The sequence below is a fragment of the Solenopsis invicta genome, chromosome 5 (assembly GCF_016802725.1).
Source record: "Solenopsis invicta isolate M01_SB chromosome 5, UNIL_Sinv_3.0, whole genome shotgun sequence".
NCBI lineage: Eukaryota > Metazoa > Arthropoda > Insecta > Hymenoptera > Formicidae > Solenopsis > Solenopsis invicta.
In genome coordinates, this window is record NC_052668.1 from 14111535 (window position 1) to 14133599 (window position 22065).

The window sequence follows — 22065 nt, forward strand, 5'->3', positions numbered from 1 at the left end:
TTTAATCGTGATTAACGCAAGAGGGATGAAATAAAATTAAAACGAATAAATATTGCGCACTGCAGTAATTCGGTACGTTCCCAGAGGTAGCTGCACGTACATAGATACACACGCGTACTGATATACAAACACGTCGTGCGCGGTATCTCCCTTCTCAACCCTTTTCGAGTTTTATCTAGTCTATCTTTCTCATTCTACTTTGCAACATCTTCTGTCTCGATCTCGCTACTATTTCTCCTGCTTTGCAACCCGTTTACGCGCAACGATAGAAAACTCACGGCGAACACGTTCGCAAGAAGAGTATAGTTGCGGTTACGTAGAGAGACGTCGGTCGGCCAAATATTTCACCAGACGAAATATTTTTTCGGGGAATATCGCGTTAACTGCACGAGTGCCGAATGGTAGAGCTGGGATAACAGCGAAAGCCATTACGCATTCGTGTGGTTAAAGGAGAAAAAAAAACAGACACGCTGTACAATATCATACAGTGGTTTCAGAACGCACTCGTTAGACTGCGGTGCGCAAGTGATTTTAAATAAAGGGAAAATACCGAAAGCAAATCAAAACATTTAAGAAGTTAAAGTAAGTCTTATTACATAAACGTAACAATATTGTTTGATTTTTTTTCCATTTTTTCGATCAAAGCTTTCGCGATTCGATATCTCTGCCTTCCTCTAATCCAAACCAATTTTCTTCAATTATTCAAATTCGATCATTGATTTATTAAAAATATATGTATTTGTACAAATATTCAATTCAAACGTGACAAATTTCTTTAAAATATTCCATATGACACGACTGCCACATTCTTTTGACATTGCAATCACGGAAACAGTAAATAAATAAAAAATACAAATGGACAACGCAGTGAAATTTCCCTTACATATCTCGATGTTATGGCTATATCTGATGACAGAAGTATACTACATATTCGTATGACAAGAGTGAAAAATATTTTTCGTGATGAAAAATCGACGGGTTGAAAGCACGGGAGTTTTCTTCAAAAAGCATACGTGTAAGCCATAAAAATCCGAGCATATAATACTCTTAACAAAAAATAACAAATCCGTGAAACATTGCGCGAATATAATCTTATAAAAACTGAGACTAGTATATAAAATAAAAATTAATAAAATATTTTTATCTTCTATTTTATGACCTTTATTATTGCAGAGCTAATTTATTCAACATCGGATTGACCAAAACTTTTATTTATTTTTAATCAATCTGTAATAATAATTAATCAATAATTTAAAAAATTATTAAAAAAGACAAATTATTAATTAATATCAAATCTAGATATTAATTTTTTTATAAATCTCATCTTTATATCTATTTTACCATCATGCATCAACATGTTGCATATACTGTTTATTCTCGCGTTTATTTTTTCTATTTTCTATCGTGACTGAGACAATATAAAATATAAATTGTACCCAACTGTTATTTGGCGCATAAATCATGCGGCAAACTCGCTTTTGCGATATGAATCGCACGAAAAAAAGGAGAAAAGCAGATGATGCGGGTAGCCATGCTGTTCGTGTCTGCGAATGCAACCGACTCATTACGCCACATGTTTACGCATGTGCACTAACGCTTTAACACTATAATATAATCGCCAAGCGGCGAATCCCACGGGAGAGCGAGAAAACACCGTGGGGCAAATCTCGTCCGCGTGGCCGGACCAATTATGCTGAAACGTTGCCACAATGCTACGCTACGAAATGTACACCCACGAATATCGTGCCCAGAATTATGGCACGTATTAAGAGCATTAGGAAGCTATTGTCGCGTGGGCGTGCAACGTGCCGTACCAAATGCCCGTGTAATTGTTCACCGTCGAATGATCAGGGATCGTCGAAGCTAGCTTCGAACTTAACCACGTTTGGGTAGGGGTATACATTTTAGTTTACGATACGAGCATCAAATTCTGCCTGCCTAAAGATAAACAAGATATATATATATATATTTATAATTGTAAAATTTACATGTGTTATAATAAAATGATAACATCAGAGAAATATCGGAATTATATGTAATAAAATCGTGAAAATTGCATTTTTCATAATTAGAGAATATTGTGCGAAGCGCATAAATTCCATATTATTACATCAAACTTCATGAATGTTAAAACTGTACATTTTACGGTCGCGCATACCAATTAGAATAAATTCTACGCGAGTTATATAAGACCGATTATATTTCGTATTATATTTCGTGCTATTCGTTATTAAAGTCAGATGAATGGGAACGGAAGAAGATATTAAACTCTTAACTTCATTCTCTCCTCCCAAGAAAATATTAATATATGACTGTACTTTCAACTTGACTCGTAATTTAATTCGCACCGGTACTCATTGCCCCGCAGTGCAACCGAACTTTTTCTTACATTTTCTATTTAATTACGAGTTTTACATCGGAATGGTGCGGTCGGTGTTAAGCTGATCATCGTAATAGTACCGGAAAGGGTACTTCGACGATGAAAGGATGTATGGCAAAAGCCGATGAAAGTTTAGTACAGTATTTTCTCCTCCCCGTATCAGTCGTAGTCTCTTGAAAATTTCATTTTGGTAGCAATCACGACAAATCGGCTTTACATTTATGCTAGAAAGGACACTAATATATATCCCAGTGCCATCGGTATTTGTGTGAACGAAAAAACCTCGTTCTTTGAAAATAACATTTTTTCAAGATAATAAGCCGCTTAGCTGGACAACGTTATCACAACGGTAATATTTGCAAAAACGTATATAAATTTACTTGACAAACTAGAATGGAAAAATGAAGCAAATGAAATGCAGATATAAATAGACAATGGAAAAATTTCAATGGAATTAATTAATGAAAAATGATGGGAAAAAATGTTGCATTCATATCTTGAAATAAATATTAAGGTAATTCTCTTATTTTTCTTATAAACTTTTTTTTCTTGCAAAGTACTGATTTCTAACTACAGCATATTGCGCACGCAAGATGAAAATCTCCTTTAAGAACACGTGCTGTGTTATAAATGGAGAGCCGCCGGAAGGAAGGGCGTTTGCACTGAGTAAAATAGTTTAGTTATGCGAAGGAGAGCTCGGTGAGTACCGTGCAGCGAAAAGAATCGAGAAAAAATATATTTGCCTCGGCGAAAACTCGCGAGACGATGCAGAATTCTGAAGAGTGAGCAAAGAAACAGTTCGCAAAGCAAATGAGTTACTTAACGAAGACTCAAAACTTCTTAAGAGCCACAAAAATATTCAGAAAGGAGGCATTAATGCAAGCTATTTCCGCGTTGCAGTAGCATTTTCCGTCTGAAAATCTGAAAAATACATCTGTACTCGCGCAATCGTAAGTGAACGTCATTACGTAATCAGAACTCAATTAACTTTTTGCAATTCAGATTAAAACAATTTGGCGCGATCCTATTTGTTAAAAAAAAAACATTCCATTATGTCATATCAAATTTAATTTCTTTATTTAATCTTATCAGAAATATTCAGATTAATTTATGTTATAGTGCATAAGGCGTAATTATTTTATACCGCAATCAATTCTTTTATCAATTACGTGACATTAATCAAAATTTCATTTTATCCGTACGAAGAATAAGTGCAGGCAACTTTGAGAGAAAATACTAGATTAGCTGTAATTTATCAAGTAGAATGAAATAAATGGCGCTTTATGAAACTGACAGTGCTTATCAGTATATCACGTCTTAAAAAGTAAAATTATTGAGGTGCTGCCATACTCATACGTATTCCTCAAAGAATCTGTGCTAATATGGGACCGACTTCGCGTCGGCAGGCAGGTAGGCGGCAGCTGGCAGAAAGAAGAAAAGTACAATTAAACCGTTCGTCGGTGCGCACGTTTTGCTTTAATTAGTCCAGATTTCTCTTAGCCCCGCGAAGAATACTAAAGCGGGTATAACCCTCTTTTGTCTGGCGTCCTAATAAAGTCCTCGGCACGTTTATCCCCGAGAATGTCTTCTGCCTGAAAATCAGCTGTTATCTTTCGCTTTCACGCGCTTGAGACAGACTTGTTCGAAATAAATCTATAAGACTCATGATTTTTCGACAGATAGATCGAAGACATATCAACCGAACGCAAGCAAACATGTACTCGCGTGGGAACAATTCCTCTCAAATTCCGTTAATTCTTTTTTTTAGAAGCGAAACTTCTTTAAAACATAAGCTAAAGAGAGAAGTGTTTAATGTGTGTGTAAATTAACATTAAAATATTTTTTACAACTTCTAATTATTTTCATAAAAATTCAAATACAAAATAATCGCCTTCAATCTGTTACACAGAAATATTTTACACAATTATGCAATACGATTGGTCTCTTTGACAATGAGATGTTTTCTAAAAATACAAGTTGAAGGAGATTAAATCTCTTTTTCCAGTTCGGTTTCTTTTATGCATCAGTGAATATTCTTTCTATGACAATGAAACATATAAAAACAATAATTGGCACGGATTCTATAAGTTCAAAAGCAGAAAATATTATTTATCGAGATCTTTTGATAACACAACTAGTGGAACTTTCAGATAGTTAACGTATTTATTTCGAATAAATAAAAATAAATAAATTTTGTTCAGAGATGTGGAGCTAACAGTTATATAATCAAATTTATCAAAGAATTAGTCATGCATAAAATGGATGCAAAGTGAAAAGCGTTGTATAAAATTGTTTGCGTTTCCGAGAAGAAAATTTCCGTCATAAAGTTCGCCAACATTCGTTAGCTACTCGATGAGAAAAGCAAATAAACTTCGCAACGCTTTCTTTTGCTTTGCTCGTCTTTTATGACACCCTTACTTGATGGAGAAAAAAAGAATCGAAGTAGAATGCAAAGATCTCTTTCCTCCTTCTTTCCTCGTTTCAGTAATATTATTTAGACACTTGCTGAGAATGATGGATCAAAGATAACTCAAGAACACGGCGACTTTGACTCTCAAAATAATCTTGGAAAAACGTAAAACACTCGTTATTTGTTAGTCTAACTAGTCATCGAAAAATGTGCAATATTGAGCAAACAATTTTTTTTTAAATTAGTTATGTACTCGAAAAATATTTATAGCGTAAACAATAATTATCTTTATTCCTTCTTTTTATCGAAAGAAATAACTTGTTCGCAAACTAATATTCCGAAAGAGCATTATATGTCCATAGAAGCGTTATTGCCATGATAGTATACGAAGTGAACATTTCGGAAGGTAATTTAGTACGGCGTTTAATATGAGAGTTGCGATCTGGCGGTTTATCGCGATATAGCCTATTTTATAGGCTAACGCGATAGGGAAGGATGATGGTGTTGAAACGGATGAAGTGCAGAGTGACATTTCGGAAATTAACGATTTCTAGTTGCTGACAAAGCCGGATTTATGGACTGAGCCTGTGTTGCGCATAGGGTATCGAATCGGTCGCTTTAATGAACCCCCGGGCAATCCACCGCCTAACCCTCGTGTCGCGTACATTATAGCGTTCCAGCTCCAGAACTCTCAGCTATATACCGATTTCTGACAAGCAGGCGCACGCGTGCAATTTCAATTCAAATTTTGCATTTCTGTGCGGATTATTTCAGCAACTTTTGTGCACGTCAAACATATATTTTTTTTAAACCTATTAAAATTCTCATTATTATTACTTTCAAATCTTTAAACACGAACACAGCGCAGTGCTACTGTATTTTGTAACAAATAAAAAAAACAATTGAGTGTTGCATTATATTTCATGAATCTAAAGTCCGAATATGTGCAATATCGTAATACACAAGAGATATAAACAATGATAACGTTCAAATCGTTTTTTGTCCTGAAAAACATTATTCCTAATAAGTGATGTCCCTTCGCGTTGGAAATCCAAAATTGTAATTTTATATTTAAAAACAGTAATAGCTTGGTAAAAAAAATCTTTATTTCCATTATTTTTCTATAAAATATAATAATTTCTCTCGTTATTTATAACTAGATATGATGTGCCATGGTATTTTCAAAAGAAATAATGTCACAAATGTGAACGAGATAAAATATGTACGTAAAAATAAAATCGGAAAGCTGATTCAATTCGCAAAATCGTAAAACTAATGCAATTTGTAAAACAATAACGCAGTTACGGCAAAGTAATGTTATATGATTAAATAATAAATATTTCCATGTGCACATATAATCGTACCACTTATGGAATATTAAAATAAGTTAATATAATTGTAAATATAGAATATATAAATATTTCGTAAGATTCTTTAGACGAGATTTCCTTCAAATTTCCGCTACCGAAGCTCCGTGCGGAAACCTCGACTCTCCAACGTCCATCAGTTTCGCATAAAGTCGTGCAATTTCCGGTTACTTAGCCAGACCGTGTGTTTTCGCAATGGGAGCACTGTGGAAAAAGGATCACGTGGGCGGACGGATGAATTCACGTATATACGCATTCTGCATCGCTTTATAGGACGCCGTGGAAACCTGCTGGAACCTGCCGCTTGATGTGAGAGAGGGAACGACCGACGCGTTCGTACGGACTGGTGCATGCATATGCAGATTTGCGGCGCTTCGAGGACCGCCTTGTTACCACCGACCGACCGACAGACCGAACCGGTGCAAAGGCCATAGGAGAATCCCGCATGCCGGTTATAGACATTAACTAAATATTTGCGCGGGCCGCAGACAGAGAACCGCTGCTGCGCGAGAACGTCTGGGATTAACCTCGGGCGATGGTACGTTAACGCGATGCGGGAGGAAGGAGATTGCTTGTGCGCGAGATGCACAGAGAACGAGATGGACGGCAAGGGAACCTACTGAGAGGATGACAAGCCGACCGGAAAAGCAGAGACTCGATTCGAAATTCAAGGATGAAATGCTAATCGTGCGCGATTGCACGTCTGCGCCACAATCTAGACTGCAATTACTTAAAAGGAGATACCAGACAGCCGTTTTATGACTCTCTTATGGAGGATCATTTAATGATACCCTGTACACACTCTGTACTTTACCAGTGTTCTCCGTGAAGACAGAATTAAAAATCCTAATACACACTTATGGAATAATTTTCAGGAGATTGCGATAGTTCACGATAGTTCTCAAACTATAAAGATCAAAGGTGGTCAATTGTGTTGCGATAATTTTACATGCTCCGTTACAGCTATACGCGATCTATCATATTATTGATTTTTATGTTTTCAATAATTTTCAATTTCTTTTTGTTTCAGATTCTTAAATATATAAATACATTAGAGCGATCAATTAATATTGTAATAAATTAATCAATAATTTTACATGCAAGTTAAAAGATAGTAAAATCAAGATGATAATAAATATGAATAGATAAGCTATGATTGAATAAAAATTAAGGCGTTGTGACAAATAATAGTATTTGAAAATTAAAAATATAATTGAAAGAAATAACAAATATAATCGTAAATACGTCTTATAATTGCCCGATATCTTCCCAGGCATTTTCCTTCCCTTAATTCTCAAGTTTCTTCATTTCTCGCTCGTTACACTTGCGTTACGTTCACTCGCGAAGATACGTTAATTAGGTATCTATATCGCGCATAGTAATTACTGAAATACCATGATTGCGTGATACTTTGCACGACATTAATTGCCACTCCAGGCATTAATTGCAACGCACACTTTTCATTACGCCAAGAATAACATGAAAAATATATGATCGCGGAAAGAATCTACGATGCGTGTGATGTCTACAACGCGCGACGTCTCATAAATTAACGCATCGAACGTTGGAGAAAATTCGAAAATCGAGTGGTCAATTTCACGCGCCACTTCCGACACGTCCTACCACGCTCTTTCGATTTGAAAATGCGTTGAGCCAAGTTAAATCCAAATTGCATTTAAACCGACGAAGAAATTAAAGTGCGATGTGAAATATTCCGAGCCCAAGCATCGTCATAATTATTTCCGTAAATATCGTGAAAGGATAATATATAATTTTCATTCGCAATCGCTCCGGTTTGTACTTTATTTGATTAAATCGCACGAAATAACTTTCGATGAATAATCATCATTCGACACGGAACGTTAATAGTGCGAGTCAATTAATTATACGGGCTAATGATCGTTAATTGTTCATTGGAAACAGTTGCGATCGGATCTCGAATGGTAATGCGAAAGCACACGGAGAAGCACGAGCCATTACCTGTCTGCTGGAATCTCATCATACGAATGATAACGCGGCTACATCTTACGATTATGTGACACTATACGACGATGTCTCACAGAAAAGGAAACAAATGAAACATTTGTGAATAAAAATTTGTTTATAACGTTCTCAAAATATTTAACATACCACGAAATAATTATACAATACACCGAATAATTGTATTTTGTTTTCAATTATTAATAAACGATCACCTCGGCGTGTATACCACATGGCCTTTCATTGCTTGTATTCGGCGTATCCACGCTTTCGATTTAAAAATATTGGGCGCGATATAATATAATATTTATACCAACGAAGAAATTAAAATATGAGGCGAAATATTCAACCAACGTTATAATTACTTTCAGTAAATATCAATGAAACGATAAAATCGTGCGAAATAACTTTCATTAAATAACCATCATTCGACAGGCTTGCGGTACGTTAATCGTGGGAGTCAATTAATTTTGCGATCTAATAATCGTTAATTGTAAATAGTCGCTATCGTGTCTTGAATAATAATGGGAAAGCAAACGGGGAGGCACGTGCCCCACTACCTAGCTGCTCGAGTTTCACTGTGCGAGTGATAGCACAGTGACCTTGTGTTTACAACCCTATGTATACCGCAGAAAAGAAAGCAAAGGCAAGCGTTGAATAAACAAGTTAGTCTATAACGTTCTTAAAATATTTAACGTATTATGAGATAATTGTACACCGATTAATCTGTATCTCATGTTTCAAATCAATTATTAATAAATTAGCGTCTCGGCTTCTGTATCACATGCATAATAGATTTTCACCATTTGTGTCCGCGTGTTACTATGCGTTCTGAATCTAAAAATAATAGACACGTCAGTGAAAAAATTAAAATGTGATACAAAACGTTTAAGATTAAGTAAATAATTATTGCTCGTAAATGTCTAAATAAAACAATAATTTTTAATTCCCGCTTATTGCTATCGCTATTATTACTATATCTTAGATGCATGAAATTTCTGTTTTAATACATAGTAATAATAAAATAATAAATTAGTTTCTATTGGTTTTCTGATCAAAACGAAGATGAACTTTGTTCTTTGAATTTAGATATAATACATTAGATTCAATAATTATTTCGGGCTAAAACAATTAATGGGCAGTTATTCAAGATTTCATTAAAATAGGGAATAATTAATATGTAATAATTAAAATTTGTTTTTAGTAATTAATTAATTCAATATTAGATAATATACTCAATCGTTGAGCAAACAGTGAGTGAATATCCTTTAAGCTGTAAAATAGTAAATAACAAATTCATAAAAGTGTAAGTGCAATTATTGAATACTCGTGAATAAACTTTGCGCGATATTATTGGCTAACAGTTATCGTTTATTTTCAAATTAAAATATAAAATATGCACATTATTAAAATATTGGATGTAAAACATTATAAATATTTTTTTTTACTATAAATCATATATAAAATTTGTGTTTATATTGCTTCAATATGAAACTCGATAATCGTAAACTTTTATATCTCTAATACTTTCTAATTCTTTGGATATTTCATCCAAGTGCTTATTATACACATAACGGGCACGAGTATTAATTTATCAACGGAAATGCACAAATGATCGAGGTAATGATGAAATCGATATAAAATTAATCTTTAATAACAGGACATGTTGATAACTTCATTAAATACGAACCCGTTCATTAAAATATCACGAAATGCTGGTTACCGGCAATCTTGTTATCTGTCGTTGACACGGTCGTGACAGTTAAATCGAACGGCCTAAACATGGAAGCGAATATAAGCCAACCAGGTGGTGACCGTTTGGCCATTGGCTAAATAATACAAATGACAGTAAATTTGCCAGAGTCGAAATGATGTACGAACAATATGATGTACGAATGATTAATCACGTGACCCTGTGCTTATTCAAAATTAAAGTGACAAAAATATGATAAACATAGATCGTTATAATCTCTGATTCTCAAATTAAGTAATTAGATAAATCATGAGAGATAGAGTTTTTCGCTTTTTATTAAAAACAATATGATCTTCTGTCACCCAGCATTTTCAGCGAAGTATTGTAATTCCAGTAAAGCCCTTCTTTCCCTCCGATTGGAAGGGAAGGGAACGTTATTCGGATAAGGTTTAAAAAGTCCCAGAAAATCCCGGGATTTTACGATTTGATCCGCCACGCAGCGCGTTTTATTTTATTTTATTTTTTTTTTCTTTCACTTTTGACAACCGACCGTAGACCATGTCATTCCATCGGGCGGGAATATCTGGCATGTCCGATATTGCGACGGTATGCGAATGGTGCGGATGCACGTGCGTGTCGTAAGACACACGTGCACGCATACCAGCTACGCGCGGTGTCGACCGCGCTCGCGCGAGAATCGGGTCACCGGAATGGCACCCATTTCAAACCGGTCTTCAAGAGCAAATCACCCCTATTTTACGGACACCCGCGTGCACGCATACGCGACACACGCGATCGAAGCGACCGTAGTGCCTACGGAGCGAGGACTTACAATTATTATTGACTATACGACCGTGTAGCACCGGTGACTCGAATAGCTGGTTGAACGAATTCATGACCTAAATGTTTGTTACCGAATATCGCACGAACACGTAAAACGCGTTCTTCTTCCTTACTTTTTCAATAGAGAGTTTCAAAAACTTGCATGCAAAAAAAAAAAGATCGAATCTCGCATAATCTGTGTACAGTAGCAGGAAAATGCTCAAAAACTTTCCGATCGAAAGATTAAATTTATCGGATGCAGACTTTTAGTTGAAATTAATTTAATCTGAACTTTACCTCGAAATTTCCCATTGGATAACACGTACGTGTTGATTTTCGAGTAACGGAAATCGTCGAGTGATGTTGATACTCGTATTACATTCTATCGCGTCTGTACATCACTGACGTTGTATTTCGCCGACGCGTTTTGCTCATTGCAAACTCCGGTATCTGTATGTATACGTGAAAATGACGTGCAGCTCGCCACGAGTTACGCATATGCATTACTGTCTCATAAATAAGATACGTTCCCGCTGAAAGCTTCGTTGATAATCACTCTGCGCGTATGTTTTAACAGAATGCAGCGCGCATTGATATTTATTAGAACAAAAAATGCGTGCGAAACGTAATACAATTTGCTTCATCTATACTTTCATGTAATTTTTCTCTCGATGTTTACTGTCTCTACGATCATTGAATTAAAACATGAAATTTTCTGTTATGTGACGAAATTAATATATAATATACAATATTTTCTATGGAAAAATTAATATATAATATACAATATTTTCTATGGAAAAATATAAAAAAACCTTTAATAGATTTAAATAAATTTCGATAGAAACTGATTGTTTATAAATAAGTGAAAGTTAATTCAACAATTTAATTGCAAACGTAACTAGAATTTAATTATAAACGCAACTACAAATGTTAATCGTTGATTTTCAGCAGTGTGTTATAAATTTATTTATTAATTTGTGGAAAATTAATATTGATTAAATTATATGAATCTATTAATGAGAGGATGAAATAATCTACCTGGCTCTGGCTTAAATAAGTAGAGCAAAATACAAGGGATAATCTGCACATTTCCAATATTGGCTACATCGGAAGCCAATTACTGAATATCAATTTGTTGTACACATGATAATAAATAATGTAGCTAAAAAACCAGACTATTGCTCGATGTCACGAATAAATACCAATTAACTGAAATCTATACAAAATGCCAATAAAACCGATAAATGAGCTCGCCTGATTAGCTGCGGTAAAATTTGTCAATTACCGTTTAATCCGACATACAACGTCATTCTATGCATAATAATATTTCATAGCTGGAAAATACAAATCCTTGCAATGTAATAAAGCTTAACTTACTCATAAACAATAATTAATATAAGATCGTGATATGTACACAATTAAAATAGAGAGAAATCGTCATCTATCTCTCAATTTTAATTTACTTATACTGAAAAAACTTATACTTAAAAAAATAATAAAATTGAAAAATTACAACAAAATTTTGAGTCTAAAAATATTCTACAATAAAATTCTTTTCATTTTAACGAATGTTTTAACGAAAATTAGAATATAATGTAATCGCAAACTGGTAAGAGACCATTTCTTTTCATTTTAATTATCCCTGTCATCCTTCTGCACATTTTAGATCAGATATTAGATCAGATATTATGTACCAGAACGTAACGCTGATAATTGGACAAATCAAATTACTCGTACGCTCTACATTTACTCATCGTGATAATTAACGTCTCCTGTCGAGACGGTAATGTAATATGGCGGATGTAGTATGCAACGTGAACAAAGCGTGAGAACGTATGCGGGATACGTCTTCTCGATTTACAAGTTACGAAGAAAAGCAACAGTAATATCATTAGTTATGCAATTTGTTTGCTAGCGTGGTTCTCTCTCATTTATATTCAATATATTCTCAATAAAAGTGAATATATCTGTCTTTATAATATAATAATACGGCCTCCTTTGTTTGCAAATTTTCACAGACGCGCGACTAAATATTTTGCGTATATTGTAGTATTCCCTATATAACTGAAGAAACAATAATACTTCTATTCTTTTTGCGACGGCACTATTTGCATGCAAGAAGACTGAGGAGAGAAAAAAGAGCCGCGTTATGACCTTCGTGACGAACTTATTTGAAAATGCGCCATTTCGTTTAAGTACCGCAATGCGTTTCGTCGAAGCGACGATGATTCGATCGCTCCTTTATGCCGCGCCTCAGACATAAAGCGGTACCAACCGCACCTGCAAGCGGCTCCTTTCTTTAATGCGTCAATTTTATTTCGTGCAAGAACAGAATAGAAATTTAAAATATACGTTATAAATTGAGAAAGATGCGTTTTCTGAAATAATAGAAGAGAAGGGGATAATATGGCATCTATTTCATTTTATTGAAGAAACTTTATTAATACTTAATCAATATTTTAAATTGAAACTTGAACGATTATTTTCATCAAAGTGTTGTTTGAAAGATTTAAGACTCAAAGTAACGAAATATTTATTACTAATATAAAACGTGATTTATAAAAATGTGATGCTTTGCCTATCGGTGGAAAAGGAAAAGTAGTGGTAATATGACTAGCCCAAAAATAAATTTTAAAAATTAATATAATTAAAAAAATTTGATTCAATTTTAAATAATATTTATGTACAGTAATTACAAAATTATATATTTTTAATCTCCATCGTTTCGAATTTTCCTGTGTTCAGAAACATTAGAGATATCATTTAGAGATATCATGTTCTCGTACGTGTTTAATATTAAACAGCATAAAATAATATCTCTAATGTTTCCGAATACAGTCCTCTAGAATGACAATTTATCGAAGAAATAATTCGATATAAAAATTTCGCTTAAAAAGCCATATTAATAAAATTCCATGATATTATTTAACTTTCTATAACTCGAAATATGCAACCGAACAAAAAGTTAAATATCAAAAAGAGCGCTCAAGTATACGTGCATTCGTATAATAATACGCTCAAGTTTAAAAACGATAAAAAAGTATGTATAATTAAGTGTTAATTGTGCCTTGAAAAAGTTTTGAGGTGCTCAAAAGTAAAAATATCTTATGACAATTATCAGCAATTGTGTATTAGCATGTTAGCGCCATTAAAATACGGCAAGCTACTAAATGAATAATTCTATATGTAATTGTTAGAATTCGTCACCTGATAATAGAGATAATAGGAGTCGTAATACCACAGTAGCCATAATACCTTCTTCTCCTGTATTTTTTAATATATTACAATACATGGAACGTATCAGTATAAAATTCATGAATAATTTTCGTGCAAAATAATATGAATAAAACTTAGAATAGCTTATACTTAGAATACAATAAAAATGTCAATAGGAAATCGACATGCCCGAAGAATTATGCGTAAAAGACGAAGAGTGCGATCGATAGGACGCACGATCAGTCCGGCTCGTTTTCCATCAGATAGTCAACAACATTGAGGCGTAATTTGACCTGAAATACAGCTGTGTTTCAGCGGAATAAAGCACAGTTTCGCGACAATGTGTAAAACGGACGTTTCGGAATGACACTCTCACTTGAGTGCAATGGTCGCCATACGAGCAGCTACGCGTGACACTAGAAACAACGATGATTTAATCAACTCCGCTACGAAAGCAGCACTCGGCTTCGATTGTGGTACTGCCGTGCTTAACGACCGAATCGTTTCCTGCAGGTTAACGCGATTAGTCCGCCCCATTAGCGCGTTCGCGTTTAAGCGCCGCGTCGCGTCGGCGATTACCGGATGAGTCAGGTCAGTCTTTCTCTCTTTCTCTCACCAAACACAGTCTTTTGAATCCCACCCTCTCTCGATTTTAACGGCTGAAAAATCGGTTCCCAGCCTAGAAAAGATGACAACCGTGAAGCGACTTCGCTCAGTGAATTTTACTGCCCCGTGCGATAAGTGCACGGCGGAGACACGGATTCTACCGTCGCCGATTTCCGCGGTAAATGGCGGTGGCAAAATTTATAGCATTCTTGAATAGTCCCTTAAAGCGGTGAGATTTCGACGATTCTGCGGTTCCGCACAGGTGTCTGGAGGAGAACAGAAGATCGTACGAATAATCGCGCGATATTATTTGACTGCTTTAATTTATTTCAACAGTATTGTTTGTTAAAGACCGACAAATCTGTAGATAAAAACTAATGATACGTCGGTACGCCCACTGTAATAGTGGTACTTGAGAAGATCCCGCTTCCGCTACATGTTGATTACTCGATTATATCGATTCGCTTCATCGCAAGGTGATTAGTGACGGTTAATGGGCACCTGAATCGGAAGCATCACGATTTGCGGACAAGCAAACGGACTCCGTTATTCAGGAAATGTAAATGCTCGGTGATGTAAAGCCAGCTGCAAAGTGAAACCGATAGTAACATCGGCAACTCGCCGGCGAATGTCTCCCAAACTTCTTGACATGCTACATGCGATCGTGCAATGCTACGCGAAGTAAATCACGATTTCACCGGTATAGCAACACGTACGATGCACTTGTCTAAACGTGCCCGTTAGATTGCAGGCTACGGTCAATGCGTAAATGTGTGCTACGTAATGTCGTATATTGATACGCGACTCCAATGATAACGCTTAGCGGAAAGGTCAACAAGTTCACCAAACATCGGGGTTTGCCACTTGAATACACTATCGAATTTGCCTTCCGATTCAATTTAAATGTTAATTGCTGCACTAATTATTTAACTGTACATTAGGAAGGGGTATCATCTCGTTCACTTACTCCTGCCTACATCGTTGATATTAATGAATAAAAACGCAATATATTATAGCTTTATTCGCATGAGACAGTCAAAAATGCAATAATATAAATATTTAAAATTTTTCAACAGTTTTTTCATTGAAGACGTTTATCTAATCTGTACATCGGAAATAGTGTATATTTAATAAAAATTTATCGATGATCATAGTTATAAGTATGCCACTGCAAATCAGTAAAATTTCACTGATTCAAATTAAGAGCTAGAGTATGATATTTATATAAGTGTATATCCGTACTTTTTATCAATAAATAAATTTGCAACTAAAGTTATTTGAAAAAGTCATTAGTATAAGTAGTTATAAAGTCATAAAATATAAATATTGTAAAATTAGAACAAATCAATACAAATTCGATTTGTGTTAGCAAATAGAAATTCTCAAAATTTAATTTTATGAATTCTTTAAATAATCTATAATATCTGTATATAAGGATTTTCATATACATATTTAAAGATTATCACATAAAACTGCATATAAAATGCGTTTCTTTTACAGTTGCAATTACACTGAAGCTGCGAACAGTAAAACAACGTTAGTAAGAACAATTAAACCGACCGACAATTCTGAGATAGTATTATTCAGTGAACAATAATATTGTTTAGTGAGTGATAGTACTGTTCAACGAGACGTTCTGAATTGGAAGGAAACAGAGCAATTCTCAGGAAAAACAGAAAATCCGAGACTTACAATGCCTCGCGATCGATCTTCCGTGGTCTTTTAATAACAAACAGCCCTAGGAAAACAGCCCTGCACCATTCGTTCATATTATCTGCGTTATTCACGTTTTATCCTTCTTACTGCTTTCCGTATCTAAGATAAATAGACATAGGCCATGCTAAAATCTGATCGCGTCGATTTTCCGAAAAAATCGAATAACTTTACGCGGTTAACTCGACGAGAAATAAACGTATAATATTTATTTCTCGTAAAATTCGATTCGCTTTTTATTTTATTTTAGAAGCTCCATAAAAGGCACAAAGATAAATATAATTGTATCTAGCTTGGTCACGGTCTATTCACCACGTTGCTGAAAATACGTACGTTGCAAGTCGCAACGTTCTCGAAATAGAATAGCTTGATGTTTACGATTAAATGCATTTATCCCGGCGCGTATCACGAATAGCTCGGACATTATGCCAGCTGCTGCACTGCGTGCGTACTTGTATGCGGTACGGCTGTCTTCACGTGTCATGAATGAAACAACCGCGCGCTCTTGTAATTACCACATTTTTCGTGTAGTCGATTAAATTTTTTAAGGTCTAGTAATTTCAACGTATTCTGAAAATATGAGAATTTTAATTAAATTTGTCGTTGCACTTTTTTTTTTGTTTAACTTTCAAACTTAATAATTTCGGAGCTACGCCAAAGAGAGCTTCAGGTTTTTGGAACAAAGTTTTTTCATAGCTAATCAAAAGTTCGCTATCTAGGGAAAGAGATACTAGACACGTGACGCCCAAGACAATGACGATAAATAAGTGCTCGTGAAATTTTATGGTTTATTTGGCTGCAGGCAAGAGCCGAACACAACAGGACAATATCGAAGGCTGCACATGTATGCACGCGTGGAGGCGTTCAAGCGATCCATTCAGGCGATGACGAACGTATATATCAATCACTGAACCGTGTCCCAGTGAGGATAAATGGTTGTGCATGTTAATATGATTTTGTCACGAACAGACATCCGCCGCCACCGCGGCTGCGAAAGGGATCTCGCGAATCTCGGGGTGATCGACCGCGTCTTGGCAGATGTACAAGTAAAATACCACAGTCCAGAAGTAGCCAGACCTCTGATAATGCATTCCAAATTTTAATGAGCACGACACCCAAAATAACTCTTTCAAATAAAAATTTAGTTTAACTATAGATTCCTAACTATTCGTGTGTAGAAGACGTGTTTTACACATGTCTTATTGTCATTTGAACGATTATTTACATTGCTTTTTACTTTTGTCTTTATTTTGCGAGCAATGTTATGCGAGAGAAATCTGGAAGAGTTTGCAAAGTCAGCGTAATCGCTTCGTTCATATTCTTGAAATTTAGAAGGACGCAAGTCTGGAGAGACGACACGTTCTCTTATGGATTAAGTAATTTGGAGCAACTTCTCATAATTACGTAACTCGCTGGTGCAAATTGAGGCATAACTTCGCATACTTAATTGTAGCTCTAATCTATTCTAATCTAATCTAAGTCGCTCTCGCACAATTTCGAGTTGTGGACGGGAGAACGGCTTGTAAATTAGCGCTTATAAATTTCATTATATGAACGACATAATACTAATTATTCGTACGACGCGATGGATCCAGTTTCAGTTGACAAATTACGACCCGAATTTTGCGCCGCGCCGGTGTGATAACTACAATTTATTCTCTCTAATCTATATCTAACATGCCATCTAATATCGTAAAACAAAGATATTTATGTACGCGATCACGTTGCGATTCGAAATGTATATTTCACGCTGTAATAAATGGTACTCGTTCTAATAATTTGATAAATAAATTACACCGTTACGGTATTATGAATATGAAATTAAATTTTAGTCAGATATTTAATTTGCAATTCATATAATATACATATCGTTCTTATTGCGAAAGCTCAACGAGCTGGAGATCGCGGTAGAAAATCCGCGGTATTCCGAATTTGTTCGATAGGACGTTTGCGTTTTTACGATAGCACGAGCGTGTACAACTGCTCGTGTCGCACGCGATCACGCGAGAGTATAGTCAATCGAAACGGATACCGTGGCAGAGTCGGCCGCACTCTGTCGTTATTCACATCACATTAAGCATTTATTATGTTTAACGTTACATTTACCTCGGGGGGATTCGTTCGCTTCCCGAATTCGATGTAACATGTAAATGCATCGCTTGATCATATCTGGCATTAGAATTGTGGCCGCGCATTCATGTTAAACAATGGTTCTATCGCAACAAACTTGAAAAGTATTGTTAAACTTTCCTTTAATACGTTATCTTTTTGCTTATTTTTGTTTATTCTTCATTCTGCATATTGTTAGTGAATATTATGTATAAATTTATACATATATTCTTTTCATTACGATAAAATCCAAAAGAGGGTATGAAGATTACGCGCGTTAATCGAGATTTTTAAAATAATTAGCTTAAACCAAATTATTGGATTCTTATTAGTATCTGCAATATATTATTAAACTTTCATTATCCAAAGATATAATTAATATAAGGTATTCATTTATTCTTCTATTAAATTGTTATTTGTAATAATTTCAAAGAGTTTTAGTTTAATTCTATATGATGGATATATAATACATATTAATTCATTTATTAAAGAATATCTATTCATTATTTGATAATATCACGCAAAGTTTGAATATCTGAAACCTATAATTATATTCATGTAATTCTGTCGAACAATTCAGTTAAAACTTTTTGAGAAATACAATATAACCTGATATAAAAATAGATGTTGCGAAAATATTTATTCGAAATTGCAATGATGAATCAATTAAAGCACTCAGACACAATTTGCCTTGTAATAATTTATTCATTATTGATAACTTGATTTTATTGTTACATTGTTAAATTTGTAGTTTCAAATTATACCCAACTTAAATTATTTTTAATTATTCCGCCATTGTTCCTATTCACTACGCCGTCAATTTAATTAAAACAATGAAATTATACAATTCAATTCAAGAAATGGTATGTTTTTTTTTACTCAAATTTAATTTATTTATTAAACGCACACGTTAATACGAACGCTGCTTTGAAACTAATGCAATTCAACCATTACAAATGGATAGCTTAGATAAGGTTGTTTTTAATTACATGTTTTGTGTTAGAATAGTAAATTTCGACACACATGTAAATAGAAAAGAACAAAATGTTATTTAACTCAAGGAATTGATTTAAAAAACTTGATTTTTAAATATTTGACAGTGCATCACTCAAAAGAAAGACATATTTAACAACACATCTAATAAACTGTATCGCGCATTATAATCTCAAAGGGTTTCGCAACAGTATTTTAATCGGCATCAGACTTCGCAGAAGTAATCATATTGCATTTCCCAGTTAACTGAGCATATTCTCACAATCAGTTAATCTTTCATCGAAGTGTGAACATCTTAACCGTATCCTAAGATAAAGAGCTTCATTCTAAATACATCATCCAATATATATTTTACTTTTTGATACAAGATTCAATACCTAAAATTCCATAAATACATGAAAGTCCTAAGGATCCCCAGGCGCTAAAATCTAAAAGTCAAAGGGGGGACAGAAAATTCAAATTGATTTAAGATTCAAGGGATTCGGAACGTAATTCGAGTATCGACAAATAAAGGCGCGGAACTTCGAGGAATGGAGACAATCGATTTTTTCCCCCCTGCATGCTCCGTGATATTCCATGCGTTCCACGTGGAAGTTGATACCGTAATGCGAGCACGGGGGGTTACATATGTTGCTCGGGATTTAAAGTACTGCGAAGCTTACTTTCATATAAATAAGAACCCACGCGGAACGTTAGGGAAATACGTTTTAAGAAAAAAGTCGATTCAATTAATATCACGTGACAACGTGATAATTATAACTTATAACGAACGAACGCAATCCGTTCTTTTCCGAAGAAGATGTTGCAATAATGTACATCCATTCGTCTCTTTTTCAATATATTATTTCACATTAAAAGTGGAATGGTAAATCCGAATAAGTGTTGCAGAAATCATTTTTGTTCGTGGAATTACGATGCGAAAGCTGCAACAAGTTTACGCAACCGTGCCGTCTCGGCGCATGATACGTTTAACCACATGTTACAAATCTGGAGATGAAAATCCCAGAGGCATGTATGTATATAGAATGCTTAAAAAAATTACGTGCAAACCGCAACGGGGAATTTACTGGAAATGTATGTGTTTTAATGTCATGACGTGCACGTATAATTGACTTTTTATTTCGCGAGTGAGCTCGTACTTCTTTTCCTCGTTCATCTTTTCTTTTTCTGAATAAAATTCGATCGCAGGATGTTACACAAAATTGAGATGCGCCGAAAGTCGTCTATAAAACATACATGCGTTTGAGGAAACCTGAAGGGAAATTGATAAGTGGAGCACGCGTGACGGGTGAGTAATCTATTTCCGCGCCATTTAAAATTTCGAATTTACACTTCGTCACGTGACTCGTGACGTATCAAGGAAGCACCATTTTACCAAACTGCGCTGTCGAATTTCGCGCTTTGATCGCGATAGTCTCAAAACAAAAACTCGCTATTTTCCTCTGCTGCATGCGCGTCTCGTGACGCAAAAACACGAGACCGACAGAAACTTTGAGAAACACACGAAACGCAAGCGATAGGCCGTAGCTTAGAGGTGGTGGCGTGCGGAAAGCGTACGTTCGTGCGTCGTGTGGCCGTTACACATCGATGGACGTTACTGTTCGGCGATTATACGCCGATCCGAAATTTCAGGTCGCTCCGATCAGCTGATAGCGAATGATATCTTACCTTGGTGTCCCTGGACGTGTGGTAATAGTAAACAAAGGCGAACATCCACGCGCATGACAGGAGCAACGCGATCTTGACATTCCGCCGCATGACTGCCGTTCCGGCTCGCCACTTATTTCGCGTTCCGCGTTCCCCGTCCGTCCGTCCGCCCGGTGCCCGATGACACGTCTCCCAGCCGCGAACCGCGTACCTCGTCCTCCTCTCTCTCACGAAACAGAGCACACGCACACCCGCGACCGAGAACGCGGTGCAGTATCGCGGGACGCCACTAATGCACACGTACCGGCAGCCGAAGCCATACTGTCGAGACGGACCGAATGCTACGGCAGCGGCGGCGGCGGCGGCGACGGCGACGACGGCGGCTACCACGCTCCGCGGCGAGTTCTCGCTTGGCCGTCGCCACCTGTCGGCGGCACGCCGAACTCGATTACACCCACGCAATAAAAGGCGCCAGATTTCGGAGAAGCGATCGCATAAATTGGAAGGGACGATAAAACTCAATTTCCGATTGCACGAGGATTCGAATAAAAGTTTGATGTCTTCATATGAAAACAATCGGGCGAAGTATTTTAAAATAAAATAAAACAAAAACGATCCTAGATAAAAGAATACTTTGTCAGTATAACGTTAGTTTATGTTAATACGTACGTAATTGGATAATTAAGGAAGATTAGAAGTTAATACTTAAATTTTACAACAGAGGCAATAAAAACTGTAAAGATTTCAGGGTTGTAACTAGTTAAAAATTGAAAGTTAAACAATACAGTTAAAAAGTTGATAACTTTCAATTGAATTTAGTTCAATTTAAATGATTTTATTTTTAACTTTAACTAGTTTTTAAAGCACATAAACTTCAATTCATTAATGTTTTATCTAAGTTAAAAATTTATTTATATAAAAGAAAAATTATAAAAGAAAAAATACATTTCCACATAAAGAATAATATTTCTTCGTTATTTCATATAAATGTAATTTATAAATAAAATATTAAATTTGTTTGATGATCCATATTATAATTGTTTTGAGTAATTTAACTTTAAAAACTTACAAATTTTTAATTTAATATGATTAATGTTTTTAAAAACTATTTTTTAATTTAATTCTAACG

At 35.3% G+C, this 22065-nt stretch overlaps 1 protein-coding gene across 1 annotated transcript in view; it reads right to left on the reverse strand.

Moving 5' to 3' along the window:
- The window catches only part of LOC105202344 (polypeptide N-acetylgalactosaminyltransferase 2), a 202440-nt gene extending 181194 nt beyond the window's left edge, over window positions 1-21246 (reverse strand). The window contains exon 1 of the mRNA XM_011170808.3: window positions 20958-21246. Within this exon, the coding sequence (XP_011169110.1) occupies window positions 20958-21047 (90 nt within the window). The 5' untranslated portion in view covers window positions 21048-21246. The remainder of the gene's footprint in view (window positions 1-20957) is intronic.
- Between the last annotated feature and the right edge of the window lie 819 nt (window positions 21247-22065).